General features: G+C 39.3%; 4 protein-coding genes across 5 annotated transcripts; 1 reads left to right on the forward strand and 3 right to left on the reverse strand.

Moving 5' to 3' along the window:
- Window positions 1-849: 849 nt before the first annotated feature.
- On the forward strand, window positions 850-3,915 carry LOC108811709 (probable LRR receptor-like serine/threonine-protein kinase At3g47570). Its single transcript, XM_018583794.2, has 2 exons — window positions 850-3,249; window positions 3,336-3,915. Exons 1-2 carry the CDS (start codon window positions 1,176-1,178, stop codon window positions 3,695-3,697), a joined length of 2,436 nt encoding a protein of 811 aa, XP_018439296.1. The 5' UTR covers window positions 850-1,175; the 3' UTR covers window positions 3,698-3,915.
- Window positions 3,772-5,757, reverse strand: LOC108811712 (mitochondrial phosphate carrier protein 1, mitochondrial). Its single transcript, XM_018583797.2, has 6 exons — window positions 5,308-5,757; window positions 4,767-5,116; window positions 4,653-4,696; window positions 4,313-4,527; window positions 4,094-4,218; window positions 3,772-4,011 (listed from the first exon to the last, which is right to left on the reverse strand). Exons 1-6 carry the CDS (start codon window positions 5,446-5,448, stop codon window positions 3,957-3,959), a joined length of 930 nt encoding a protein of 309 aa, XP_018439299.1. The 5' UTR covers window positions 5,449-5,757; the 3' UTR covers window positions 3,772-3,956.
- A 990-nt stretch (window positions 5,758-6,747) lies between these two features.
- LOC108811708 (glutamate receptor 3.1) lies at window positions 6,748-11,166 on the reverse strand. 2 transcript variants are annotated; one of them, XM_056989318.1, is made up of 6 exons: window positions 11,025-11,166; window positions 9,679-9,879; window positions 7,977-9,591; window positions 7,878-7,909; window positions 7,397-7,791; window positions 6,748-7,315 (listed from the first exon to the last, which is right to left on the reverse strand). In XM_056989318.1, the coding sequence occupies exons 2-6, from the start codon at window positions 9,815-9,817 to the stop codon at window positions 6,878-6,880; spliced, it is 2,619 nt and encodes an 872-aa protein (XP_056845298.1). In that variant the 5' UTR covers window positions 9,818-9,879; window positions 11,025-11,166; the 3' UTR covers window positions 6,748-6,877. The 2 variants fall into 2 exon arrangements, with proteins under 2 accessions (XP_056845298.1, XP_018439295.1); XM_018583793.2 differs by lacking the exon at window positions 11,025-11,166 and having other exon boundaries at window positions 9,679-10,480.
- LOC108811710 (protein NUCLEOLAR COMPLEX ASSOCIATED 4) lies at window positions 10,739-14,396 on the reverse strand. Its single transcript, XM_056989319.1, is given in 15 exon segments — window positions 10,739-11,184; window positions 11,280-11,385; window positions 11,485-11,542; window positions 11,799-11,934; window positions 12,040-12,213; window positions 12,298-12,472; window positions 12,565-12,623; window positions 12,704-12,805; window positions 12,873-12,937; window positions 13,019-13,119; window positions 13,237-13,288; window positions 13,382-13,443; window positions 13,559-13,632; window positions 13,706-13,798; window positions 13,882-14,396. Coding segments are annotated over 15 exon segments (1,791 nt in total). The 5' UTR covers window positions 14,299-14,396; the 3' UTR covers window positions 10,739-11,067.

The following is a 14,396-nucleotide window of genomic DNA, read 5'->3' on the forward strand; positions in this document are numbered from 1 at the left end:
TTAAGCCAAAGAAACACACATCATATATTCCAAAGAAACCCTCATCAAAAATCATTTCAATCTATGAAAAAACGTTACTTTTTACAAACTGACGATAGATTTTGAAAGAGAATGAAAGGATGAAAGGAACCTGACGTCGGAAAAATGATGGTTCTGATGATGGACAGAAGAAGACGAGGCGGATTTGGTGGATTTCGTCACTGTCTCGAGTTCTTTGGTTTAGGGTTTTGAAGGATTGATTTCTGATCGATTTAGGGGAAAATGAGAGACACTTAGGAAAAAAAGATTGTCTGAAAAGAGACACACGCGGGTCATGTCCATGAATCCAAGTTATTGTGGAACGGGTCAATTAGAGAGAAGTTAGATATATAAATATCAGATTTCATTAAGGACATTTTTGATTAAAATATGATTAAAAATATTATTTTTGATTGGTGGAATAATTTAGAAAAAATATAAAATATTATTTTTTATTGGTGGAATAATTTAGAAAAATTAATTGAGGTAATGGGGGCAATGGAGAATAAAGTCCTGAAAAGACATGAGAAGCAGTAGAACAATTTAACCAGAAAAGGAGAACAACATTAAAGGGAGAAGCATGAGACTCTTTCTTATAGTTTCTTTCATTGTCTTCGTGTTTCTTGAAACATATGGTTTTAACGATGATATGCAAGCTTTGCTCCAGCTCAAGTTTCAAGTTTCTGAAAAGAAAAGAGGTGTCCTGTCCTCCTGGAATAACTCTGTCCCTGTCTGCAACTGGGACATGGTTAGATGTGGCCTCAAACATAAGAGAGTTACTGGTTTAAACCTTGGAGGATTGCAGTTAGGGGGAGTGATATCACCATATATTGGTAATCTTTCGTTTCTCATGTCACTTAATCTCTCTGATAACTCTTTTGGTGGAACCATTTCTCATGAGGTGGGAAATTTGTTTAGACTTCGATACTTGAGTTTGAGCTTGAATTTTCTTGAAGGAGAGCTTCCATCCGGTTTATTTAATTGCTCTAGATTGTTGAAACTTAATTTACAGTCAAACCATTTTGTACAAGATATTCCATCAGAGCTAGGATGATTGACGAAGCTTGTTGTTTTAAATCTTGGCAAAAATAACTTGAAAGGGAAGCTCCCTGCATCTATCGGAAACTTAACATCCCTCAAAAGTCTTAGCTTGGGATATGCAAGGAGAAATTCCAGATGATATAGCTAGACTGAGTCAAATGGTTATTATTTCGTTATCAAATAATAATTTCTCAGGAGATTTCCCTTTCCATTATGTCTACAATTGGTCCTCACTTGAGGTATTATCCATCTCTGCTAATGGTTTATCTGGTAGCTTGAGGCCTGATCTTGGTAATATTTTACCAAAGATCCGAACGTTATTCCTGGGAAGTAATTATTTCACTGGAGTAATTCCGGCAACACTTTCTAATATCTCGAGTCTTGAAGCGTTGGCAATTGAGAACAACGAGTTGATAGGAAGTATTCCTTGGAGCTTTGGAAATATACAGAATTTGCAAATTATGGCACTTAATGGCAATTCTTTGGGAAGTTACTCTTCTGGAGATCTTGATTTTCTTGATGCCTTAACTAACTGCACCCAACTAGTGAGCATAAATGTTGCTCGTAATCGGCTCGGGGGTCCTTTACCAGCCTCCATCACCAATCTGTCCAGAGACCTCTCTGATCTACAGCTTGGGAAAAATTTCATATCTGGAAGCATTCCTGATGACATTGGTAATCTCATTGGTCTACAATCACTTGGGTTGCAAGAGAATATGCTGACCGGGTCACTCCCAGAATCTCTTGGGAAGCTTTCTGGTTTGGGGGAATTATATTTGTATTCAAATAGAATGTCAGGACAGATACCATTCTCCATTGCTAACATCACTATGTTAGCAGAACTATATTTGAGCAACAACAGCTTTGACGGAATGGTTCCTTCAAGTCTCGGTAATTGTAGTCAGATGCTATATTTATATTTAGGATTTAACAAGTTGACTGGTATTATACCTTGGGAAATTATGCAAATCCCCTCCCTTATCCATCTAGTCCTGGAAAGTAATTTGTTTACTGGCTCTCTGCCAAAAGATGTTGGGCGACTACAAAACCTTGTTTTACTAACACTTGGGAATAATAAATTATCAGGACAGCTCCCACAAACTTTGGGGAATTGTCTCTCGATGAAAGATATTTGGCTGCAAGGGAATTCTTTTGGTGGATCCATTCCAGATATAAGTGGATTTCTGGGTGTTGAGAGCGTTGATTTGTCAAACAACAATCTCTATGGGAGTATACCTAGATACTTTGCCAACTTTTCCTCGTTGAAGTTGCTGAATCTATCCATCAACAACTTTGAAGGATATGTGCCAATAGAAGGAGTATTTCAAAATGCTTCTACAGTCTTGGTATTTGGGAACAAAAACCTATGTGGAGGCATAAGGGAGTTGCAACTAAAGCCATGTCTAGTCGAAACACCTCCACATCATCCATCTCTTTTGAAGAAAGTTGTGATCGGGGTCAGCCTAGGCATATCTTTTCTTTTGCTATTATTGTTCATAGCTTCTCTACGTTGGTATAGAAAAAGAAAGAATGACCATCTTACCAATAATCAAACTACTTTGACATTGGGGCCCTTCCATGAAAAGATAAGTTATGGAGATATACGAAATGCGACTGATGGCTTCTCTTCGAGCAACTTGATCGGTTCTGGAAGTTTTGGCACCGTGTTTAAAGCATTGTTACCGGGCGAGAGCAATATCGTTGCAGTGAAAGTTCTAAACATGCAAAGACGTGGAGCGATGAAGAGCTTTATGGCAGAATGTGAATCTTTGAAGGACACAAGGCATCGTAATCTTGTGAGACTATTGACAGCTTGTTCTAGTATTGATTTTCAAGGAAACGAATTCAAGGCTCTAATCTATGAGTTCATGCCTAGTGGAAGTTTAGATGTGTGGCTGCACCCAGAGGAAGTGGAAGAGGTTCATAGGCCATTAAGAACCTTAACACTTCTAGAAAGGCTTAACATAGTGATAGATGTGGCTTCTGTTTTGGATTATCTTCATGTTCAATGCCATGAACCTATAGCTCATTGCGATCTTAAGCCAAGCAATGTCCTCCTAGACAGTGATTTAACTGCCCATGTCAGCGACTTTGGTCTCGCTCGACTCCTCCTGAAATTCGATGAGGAGTCCTTTTTCAACCAGCTAAGCTCATCTGGCGTCAGAGGAACCATCGGCTATGCTGCACCAGGTAGAACTATCACACATTTGCAATTATCAAATGAAGAAAAGTCATTCAAATTTTTATCTTACTCCAATTGTGAAATATTGGTGCAGAATATGGAATGGGAGGACAGCCATCAATACATGGTGATGTGTATAGCTTTGGGGTTCTTCTTTTGGAAGTGTTCACTGGAAAAAGGCCAACCGATGAGTTATTTGGAGGAAACTTTACCCTACACAATTACACCAAGTCGTCATTGCCAGAGAGAGTATTGGAAATTGCAGATAAATCAATTTATCACAACGGTCTGAGAGTTGGTTTTCCTATTTCTGAGTGCTTGACATTGGTTTTGGATGTGGGACTTAGGTGCTGTGAAGACTCTCCAAGTAACCGGCTGGCAATGAGTGAAGCCGTGAAGGAGCTAATCTCAGTCCGGGAAAAGTTCTTTAAATCTAGAAGAACAGCCAGAAGTTGAAGTATTTAAAGCTCACTTAAAAAGCTTACTCTGAGGCTTGTATAATCGGACGTTTCTCTCTATTAAACATAGCTAAAAAAAAAGATTGCAAAATATTGTTAATTTGAGTGTGTTATTTTGCAGACAATAAATTGTTGTCGTGTTATCAGCTTAAGTTGTTATACAATTGGGAAACGTAAGAGAATCTTACATAATACCATAATACGTTTGAAGTTTCAGATTCTAATGTTGAAAGAGAGAAAATATACTCTTCTAAGCTTCACACTGACACCTTAGTTGCATCCACTGGTTTCGGCACACCTCCACTGGTAGGGCTATAGTATCCAAATTGTATAACCACTGGTTAGATGAGTATCAGAGGAGAAAGATTAGAGATTCGGAGAGATGTCTACTTACAATCCACTTAAGACTTTGATAGCGTCATAAAAGAACCACTGCAAGGTTATGACAGGTCCAACAATCGTTATTCGAACAGGAAGACTTCTGGTGAAGAGACCAACAAACCCAATGTTTCTCACAGCCTGAATGAAGCTCAAGCAGTAAGAGATATCAATCTATAAATAGTTTCTTTGAGTGATGTAAAGATCGAATCGTTTACGATGGTTAAGAGTCTACCTGCAACACATTCTTGGCTTTGTTGTTGTAAAGAGACGAAACAACCACATCTGCAGGGTTAGAGATGACTGTACCTACGGCTCCAGCAGTATAGCCAGCAAGACATGTGACACCAAGTTGTTGAGCTTTAGAGCAATCTTGCTTCCTTTTCTGGATAATGTTTCGATATATAAACTCAACTGACTGCTCAAACGTTGAGAACATCACCATAGAAACTGAAACCACACAGGAAAGAGACACAAAATCAACAAGTATGTTTTTAGTACAGAATACAACCAAGTCTACAGAAAGGCTGATATGCATCAATAGCTCAAGTATGTGTCTCGTATAGTAAAATTACATGGAAGATTGCGACACCAGAGAGGAAAAAGTCCCCTGTAGAAGCTGCATTTTGAAGAAATAAAGACTCAATGACTAACCCAAAGCAGAATGATTGTTGAGTTAAAGGGCTTACCCAGCAAGACCCTCATTTCTATACACTCTTGGGAACCCATCAAGCAACCCTTTTGCAAACCTGGGCTGCGTCTGAACTCTAACTTTTATAGCTTCAAAAGGACACAAGGCCATATCTGCGAATATCTGAGCAGAAGCACTACTGAGAAAATATATGGAAGTTTTCTTGTTGTTAGGCAACACATTGCTGTAGAGTGTCTTGAAGTACTCATAGAGTCCAAATCTGCACCCGCCTTGAACACCATAGCCTAAAAGTTTCCCTGACCAACCTCTCCAGAGATAGGAATGTCCATGCTCTCTCAAGAGAGTTGAGAAACCTGAGGGAATGCTATTGTACTTCACAGGATTCACCTACAAAGAGCGTGTGATCTATCATTGATTGTTCAATAATGATGATCCAATTTGAGCACAGACAAGACCAAACACAGTAACTCTAGCAGTTTTAAACATCATTACAAGAAACAAACAAGATTATTAGAGACTTTTAGTATCAAAATGGAATTAGCTTCAAGAACCCATTTCAAGAAATCAAGAAACGAAACCTGCATATTGACTTTGAGGACATCAAGAGGGGTTATAGCCAGATGTGTTGTTCCGGCACTGATCATTCCTCCCATGGTACAAACGGTGTAGAACCAAGGAGACGACAGTTCATCGTCTAACTTCCTCTTGACACTTGTCATCTTCTACAAAAAGCTGTTCTTTGGCGTTTCTCCAGAAAAGCCAAAACCCAGAAATCAAGAAACACGTCAGGAGAGGGTCACATGAAAGCTATCGAAGAAGGGGGAAAGAGACTACGTGGAGGGTTCTCATGTCTGATGGTGATCCTTTGTCCACGTCCCACGGACGGTAAAGACAAGACCAAGAAGGAAACAGAACACTCTCTTTTACTTTTAGAAACAAAAAAAGTTCCAAGCTTTCGGGAACGAGTTAGAGGAAAAAATGTAGTCTTTTTGGGAAATGAATGTGTTCTGAAGCAGATTTTCATCTTAGGTTTCACGCCGGCAGATAGATTCGTTTCTTACTGTTACAGAAAAAAAATTTATGTCTTCTTTGTAGAATTGGGCTTTTATGGGCCTTTAGTTAGGGCTATTCTTTGTTCACGCCAATAACCTTCATCTTCGTTCAGTATATAGTTATAGACTAAGCTTGTCTTTTGATCAAAAAAAAAATAAAGACTAAGCTTGTCTGATTCCCTCTTTGAGTGGATGTGTGCTTAATTATGCTTCGGCTTCACTGATCAAGTATTCAGTTGCAAGCATTGTTTGACAGTGCCACTTATTGGGACTATCATGTGACCTAGGAGAGCTCGGAAATGCCACCATTGAGCTACTTTTGCAAACCGGTCCTTCCGTATATTTACAGAATCGATTTGAAGTTCAAAACTTTCCCAAGATAAAATGTGGAAGTGTAATAGTTAAGGATAACCAAAACTTAATAACTGGCTTGAATTCATTCCAAAAGAAGCGAGACTACGATAGCTACAACAGTTTTATTTGAATTCACAAACACGTTAAACCATTGAATTTACAGTGCCCTCTCTCTAACAAAGTCTCAGAATAAACCATAGGCATACCAAAGGAGACTAAACAAAACTCAGAGTACACTGTCACCTCTATGATTCTCTACCTCAAGTTGACAAAAGATTTAAACTTGGAATCTTTTATTATCACAGTCTAGTTCCAATCCCATGAAAATCCCAGTTTAGGTGATTCTGAACACTATTTTTCTTCCTTCTTTGTTTCTCTCAAAGCTTCTTTAGCTTTCTCTCATGCATGCGCCCAATGTTTCTTAAATAACATTATGTTATGTTTTGTTCCTGACTGAAATAGTGAAAATCATGGACTTCCTCAGTAAAGCTGATTAGTGGAGTGGGATCAGAACCAGCTGACCTCTGAAACAATGTTTGTCCCTCTTACAACTTAAAAGTAGTTCTGAAGTTAAAAGTGTATCATACATCTAAATCACTGTGAATGCTCTAGTTTGCATGACTGGTAATATGTATATATTCTTTATCCAAATCTGCATCTAGGACAAAATCCCATTTTGCTTACAAATGAGGTGTATGTTAAAATATACATCAGATGAACAGATCATAAGAACACTTCTTTTTCATATTGGTGTGGATGAGATACTACTATTTGCATTTATAGAAAGACTGCTTCTTTTGCGCTTAAACCTTCTCTTGGATTCCTCTTCTTTTTCATCAACATATGCTAGAAACGTCTGCAGCTTTTTCAAACGAGAACTCTCTGGTGAAGGTATATCCTTTTCTTCTTCTTTTTCTGGCTTGTGTTTGATGAAGTTGCGGACTATCTTGACGAAGTGGATAAAGAGAGCGACAAGACAAGCGATACCACAGACAAGGAACATCCCCCAGAAGCTATGCACGTTGAGCTGTTCTGAGTCACCTGACTGAGACCCGTGTGGGCTGCTGCAGTTAGATTTGGAAAGCCATCTATCATGAATCCTCTGAAGCTCCCCAGTTTCAGATAGACCAAGAATTGCTGTTGACATGTCCACTGCTAAAGGAGAGTCTCTTGGGAATGCCTTTTAAACAGAGAAGCAAGATCAGATTATTGTTCAAACATGCTTTTGGTAAAGAGAGAAATGATTCAAAAGATGACTCACAAATCCCCAACCACATCTGGTGAACTCTTGACCTCTGATGGCAAACATGCAATAATCCGAGAGGAAGAGATCAACATAAGGACGTTCATCAACAATCGCTGCAACAGTACCGTTTTGAAGCGCAGTAGCGTATTCTTGAGGAGAGCCGAGAGCTACAAGTCTTGATCTGGCGATGTTGAGCTCGTCAATCATATAACTTTCAGCAAATGAACCAACCTGGAAGCCAATACGACCACTGCTGCTGATGAGTGTATCAACTCCTTTTATAGGTGAGTTTAGCTGTTGCACTGTAAGAATCGATGTCAGACTCGCGGTGTAGCTAGATGTAATGATCAGAACCACAAAAAGCCATATCAACAGCACCATGCGACCAAGTGTGCTCGTTGTATTCTCTCCTGATAGTTTGATTTCATAAAAGATGTTAAAGAAAACTTCACATAGTAAGTAACTAAGCTTGAAGGAAGGAGGGGTTGATACTTACTGTGAGAGAAAAACATAGTCGAGAAAGTGAACCTGCATTGTTATAAAAGATTTAAAGCTTGTATTAGCTATAACAATAAGATGAGTCATGTGTACTAACCAGATAATGGTAATGATTTGTCTCCTCGGGGGACCTCGAAACTCATCGTTTGTCCGGTGTTCAAGAATCCATATCACAGCTCCAACGACCATGAAAAAAGAAGCTGTCACAGCCCACATAGGAGGAGTGAAAGGGCGTAAGAAGGCCCAAGGATTTTCGTTAGGTGCTGTGACAGGAGCCACCACAACAAGTCCTGACTCAATGTAAGGCTGAGTATAATCCACAATCCTTGTTCGTTTTGTGACAATGGCTATATCTCCTACAGCAGCATCGAAGTCAACCCCATTGGTAACCTTGTCGATCAGATCATTGTAGTTTGGATTCTGGAGACCGTCTCCGAAGAAGATGAACTCGTGAGGAACCGGATAAGAAAGCAGTTTCACCGCAGCTTCAAACACATCAATGCAATACCCTTGCACTTTGTGGCTGCTTCCGTTGACCCTTGAGACAAAGTCCTTGAAGCTTGCTCTATCAGGAACACCGATCCTCAACAGCTTCCCGTTGTTAGGAAAAACCCATCCACGAGGAGTAACCGAAGTGCCACCAGGCCAAGTTACAGACTTCAGATGCTGGTTTGAGCTGGAACGGTTTGAAGGTTTGTTATAAAATGATTCAGGAGGGACAACAGAGAGACCAGAATGGTTAGACCAGTAACCTATTTGGTGAAATCCTCCATCGACAACATTGATAATATCATATGAAGGCTGCACCATTGATCTGTCTCGATGAAACTGAACCGGACCTGTTAGACCAGACATCTTTGTATGTATAATGTAATCAAGAAGTTGTGGCCCTTCATCAAATCTGCTCAATGCACTTAGATTCAACGCTTCCCCTTTCAAGCTGCTTAACTTTGCATCATGAGAGAAGGTTAGATTACCTCCAGCTTCTAGAAATGACTTCACAGCTTGTGCAATGATCCAGACCGTATCGTAAGCATACAAACCATAGACATTCAACCCAATAGTCTTGTTCTTCTTCCACCGTGCGGCAAAGTCTCTTTTCTTTCTTGAATCAGGCGTGTGAAGACGCAGTGCTAGAACTCCATTGAGAGATTTGAGATCCAAGGGATAATCTGAGTCTACCAGAGAAGACAACCAAGTTGTAGCTATCCAGACATAGCCTTTCTCCATCATCCCTAGTCTCTTTGCTTCCTCAAAGATCATTTTCCCTGTGTTTGGGAAAGTGTTCACAACGATTATCCGAGACTCCATTCCACGGATCTTAGTCAGCTCCTCTATGATCTCAGCTGGACTAGTAATCACAACATCCAGTGGAAGCACCGCCTTGTAAGAAATCTTGCAACGCCTCTCTTCAAGCTCATCACCTAACGCTGTTACACCGTTTCTGCTGTTATCATCATCGTTATATAAGGCCACTACATCCGACCAGCCGTAGTATGTGATCATCTCTGCAATGGCCCGCATCAGGAACAGATCGCTAGGTGCTGTTTGGACAAAGAATGGGAACTGGAGTGGAGAGAGGGTAGGGTCAAGAGCCGTGAATGACAACATAGGAACAGTAAGCTCATTAGCGAGATGAGATAGGACATGAGCCATGATTGATGTCTGTGGACCAATTATAGCGACTACATCAGTCTCCATGAACTGCAATGCTGCAACAATAACATGTGTTAAGTAAAGTAAGTTTTCCATATGGGGATATAATGAAAACAAGATTGTGAGCTTTTTTCAGTTCTAACCTCCCATGATGCTGAGGAAACCACTGCGTTGAGCATCACTGATCATAATACGCAGCTTTGATCCACCGAGGAAGGTAGGATCAGAGTTGACATCTTCCTCAGCAGCTTTGAAAGCAATACTTGCAGTTTGGCCGTACATGGTGCTTACACCGAATATAGCACCCACGTTAATCACAGGAGGCCTAGAAGTAGAAGCTCCCTCTGAAAGTAAACCAAGAACAATGAAGCTCAACAGAAGACAATTCATTGCTTGGTTCCTTAATATGGATCAACAAGAAAGAGAAACTTGAGCTAAACCCAAAACAAGTTTTCACAGGGACAGAAGCAAAGCCAAGTAGCTTTCAGTTTTAAACAGTGAGAAGGGAACTGAAAAAAAGTGTCACGGGAGGTTAAGACGGTGGAGATGGGTGAGCGGCAGAGATGATGCCAAACCCCAAAACCAATTCATGCTTTAAATAAACAAACAAAAAAGAAAGATTTCGTGAGGGCGTTGAAAAAATAAAAAGCTTAGAATAATAATGGCTGGAAAGGGATATAGACCAAGACATGAGGAACAAGCAAGAGAAAAGAAAATGACATTGAAAAGGGGAAAGTGAGAGGCTTATTCAATGAAAAAGTGAGTATAAAATAGTTCAAAATTAGAGAAAGGAACAAACTTTTTCTCAGTGGGATTTGAAAATTTCTGATTACTAACAAACAGAATCTATGGAGGAGACACAGCTTCAGGATAAAACGTGGGAAATGACATGGCTAACAACAACAAGTGGTCACCGAAACGAAGATCTCCATTATAGTATTTTGGAATAAAGAAATTGACAAACACTGAAACTGTGAAAGTGGACCACTTCTGAAAACACTTGAAGAACTTGAGTATATGATTAAGAAAAAGTTTTTTTTTTCTTACTACTTGTAAATATTTTTATTGAAATTGGCATGATACTTTTTATTGAAGTTAGCATGATACTTGCTATTAAATAAAGAGAGAATATAATTGAGGAAAAAAATACAAGATGTGTTGTGAGTGAGTACCTAATTGAACAAACCAGTGCACGATGAAAAGAATGAAATGATGAAGGATAAGAATTTTATTTGGAAGACACACCGTGTGCAATGATACAATTACAAGTGAATGGGAATATCCACTAAAATTGGACCACAAACCAATATCATCAACGCACTCCGATTAGTGAACTTAAAAAGTATTCCACGAGTGACAAATCGACCAGAGACAAATGTATGGTCTATAGTGTGGGTGTACGCCTAAAACATTCAGTATCAAAACAAAAATAAAACTATATCTTGAGCGATCCAAACTACAAAAATTGGTATCACAATTCTTTTAATACCTGCAGTGTACTTTTAGCTCATGAGTTGACTAATCTTTTGAAATCACTCAGCCTCTTGAGGAATGGTGAATGTCCACCCTGGAAAATCTGAATCCTCAAACAGAGATGTTGGAACCGCTTTGTAGAAGGCTAATGGAACTTGTTTTACCCTTCTCCGAATCTGCCATTTTTAAATATATATATATGTCCGTTTAATGGGATTTGCTTTCGCACTAATTAAAACAAGGAGTTTATGCATAAGAACCAGAAAGCTACCTCGTCCCCAAAGATGGTGGCATATGAACCAGAGCTGAAATCTTCTATTTTCATTTCAGTGGTTTTCGCTCTGATGGTTAGATCAGTTTCCAGCGATGAAACAAACCTACACAAGAAAACGGGGAGACACCAAGGAGATTACTACATGTATAAAACAAAAGAACTTCATTCTTTTTGTTATTATCGTTTGGTGAGTGAAATATACCTTGAAACTGGTGGGCAGTAATGGTGGCGCAATGTGTCAATCTCCCAAAGGGAACTCCCTGTTAACAAGTAATGAATATCATCAGCTCTCTTACGAAATGGCCTCACAAGGAAGCAAAACAACACCCTCACAATCAGAGCTTCATTTTGTGTGTGAATCTAGAGAAACAGGGAAATTTAATCAAGCTAATGTATCTTGTTTATGCTACAGTGCCACCATTAAGAAAGTAGAAATCTAGAAATACACAGCATAGATAATACTTTTGGATTAATATGCTTGAGTTGTGTATAAGACTGAGAAAGTCAAATACTTACTCATGGCACCAGTTTTTTTGAGATCACATTCCTGGTTGTTGAAATAGTCGATACCAAGCTTTTTGATGGTCTTTGGTCGGCTCTCATTGGATTCTTCATCTTCTAAACTGGCTTCATTGGCGGTTTCAACGGTTTCCTGCACAAAAGTGACCACATTTGTGTCCATGCTTTTATTCAGTCATGAGCGATAATATCATAGAATTTAGTCACTTTCTAATTGTTGCATTTTCAAGCACTATACCTGATGAACAAGATGGTTGATTGTAGGATGTCTTCGCAACAGGTTGTAGATCAGAGCCGTAATGACCAAAGATCCCGAAGGAGGAACAGAAAGTGACAATCTGCTTAGTTTCTTTGCGAATGAAGCTGCCAGATATGCCGGGAGCAATGAGGACCTAAGACAAGCATCAAGAAGCTGCAGAAATCGTTTCAGATACCGAGGGAACACGATAACAGATTATAAATTAGTAATTCATAGTCACTCAGAATCCGGCAATACCTGAAGAAATCTAGCTCGGTGCTTAGCCACAAAGACCGAAGGAACCAGTAAAGCATAGAGTTTTTCATAAAAATTGGGATATTCCAAACCATGTTCCGTCATGAGGATGAAGAGGCTGCTTAGAGCCATCACACTAACAACTCCCCCGATATCATATGATTTTGTTAGGAAGTCGCTGCAAGTTGAACAAGTATGGTAAAACATATATAAGCAATTATCAAAGGAAACAATGTACAAAACAATAAAAGCTTTGGTATAAATGCCTACCATAACATTGCAGGATTAGACAGATGGGGAATGACTGTCTGGTGAATACTAGCAAGAACCTGAGCATCACCAAGATAGCATATTGGTAAGTTAATCCAATTCCAGACAAAGGGTTAGTTGTGAAAGTAAACCAGCTAACCTCCTTGTAAACGTCAAGGGGAAGTGGCAGTCTGAGAAATGAGATCCATGCTTTAGTGAACTTCAACTTCATCCTCTTGGCAATTGTAGTCGGTGAAAGAAGCTAAAAATTAAAAAGAAAAAGTAAGCAATTGTATTCACGGATTCAGTATATTTTAGTAAATGAAAACTTACATTGCCGTCTTGATCTTTGTTCTTTTTTTTTTTTTTTTCGGTTTCACACTACCACTTTCATCTGATAATTCATTAGCAAATCTTAGAACAGATGGCGTCTTTTAGACAAAATTTGAAATAAATAGTCAAGTGAAACATCCACCTGAACCACTCCACATCTCGTGGTCAGATTTTTCAGCTTGTTTCTGAGGTGGTGGAATTCGAGATAAAACTTGATAGATCCTGCGAATGGAGAGTTCCAGGCTACAATCCAAAAACAAATTCCATATCATGAAAGTTACATTCAAACAGTCCCAAAGAAACGATCAGCAAATACAACAAGTTGTACAATAAAAGCATCGAAAATGTACTGATACTAACCTGTCTTTCGATCCATTCTCAGTCTCACTATTTTTTATCACAGTTCTGTCACCTACAAAAGGCCAAAAACCCACATCAGTTACACACACAAAACAAAAAGAAAGTAACAGATTTATGTCAATAAGAAAAGGAGAAATAAGCGCACCAGACACAGCTGATGCTTCCAGAGTTTTCACAAACTTCTCCATGCTGATGTATGTAAAATAGCTAACACAAATGGATAATTAAGAGTCAATCCCAAATGAGCAAAAAATAACATGCTAAACCAGAAGAAAGAACAAGATGAACACATATAAAACAAAAGGGCTATCAAACAACATACCGAACATCAATGTAGTTGAAGTACTTTGAGGTAAGTATATCCAAGAATATATCAACATCAACTGCAGAGTGAATCTGCAAAGACAACAGTAAAAGCATTACAGCACTGCAAATAATGAGCCAAATAACATGAACTAAAGAAACTTACAATAGCATTAAGTAATCTGTGGTAGATAGAAGAGTGAAATCTTCCCGCATTCAGAAGCTTTACAAACTCCATTAAAGTGCCCAAAACAATATCCTAAAAATAAACATCATTGTTAAGTCTACATGAAACGACGACGTTTGACTGCGATGCTAAAACAGACAGAGACAGTGAGTTACCCTTAGAGTATCCTCTGATTGCTGAGAGACAAGAACATCGAGTAGAACCTTCACGAACTCGTCAAAGTTCGATCTTAGCCACGCTTTGAAAATGACTTCAGGGTCTTCATCGACTTCAGCTGTCTTGGTCTTTGACGAGTCACCGTCGTCTTCTTCGGAACGAGGTCGTTTCGATGAAGAAGGGTGTGAAGAAGAGGTGGATGGAAGCTGAGAGAGAAGAGGAGTGAAAAAGGACTGGAGTGAGAGGAGGGATTCAACGACAAACTGCGGCGGAGATTCTGGTGAGATGAAGGAGAGAAGGAGAGGGAGGTTGTTTATGTGAGTTCGAGATGAGAGTAGGTCGCTGCCTAGTGACTTGAGCTCTTTCAATGTGTAGTTTTGTTTCTTCTTTTGGTTCTTTGAGAGAATCGACGCCATTGTTGAGTCTCCTCTGGTTTCGTGGCGGAGACGGAGGGTTTAGCAGAGGAAGAGAGGCGCAAGAAAAACCTAACGATGCAGTTGAAAATAGTACGACG

The sequence above is a fragment of the Raphanus sativus genome, chromosome 6 (assembly GCF_000801105.2).
Source record: "Raphanus sativus cultivar WK10039 chromosome 6, ASM80110v3, whole genome shotgun sequence".
NCBI lineage: Eukaryota > Viridiplantae > Streptophyta > Magnoliopsida > Brassicales > Brassicaceae > Raphanus > Raphanus sativus.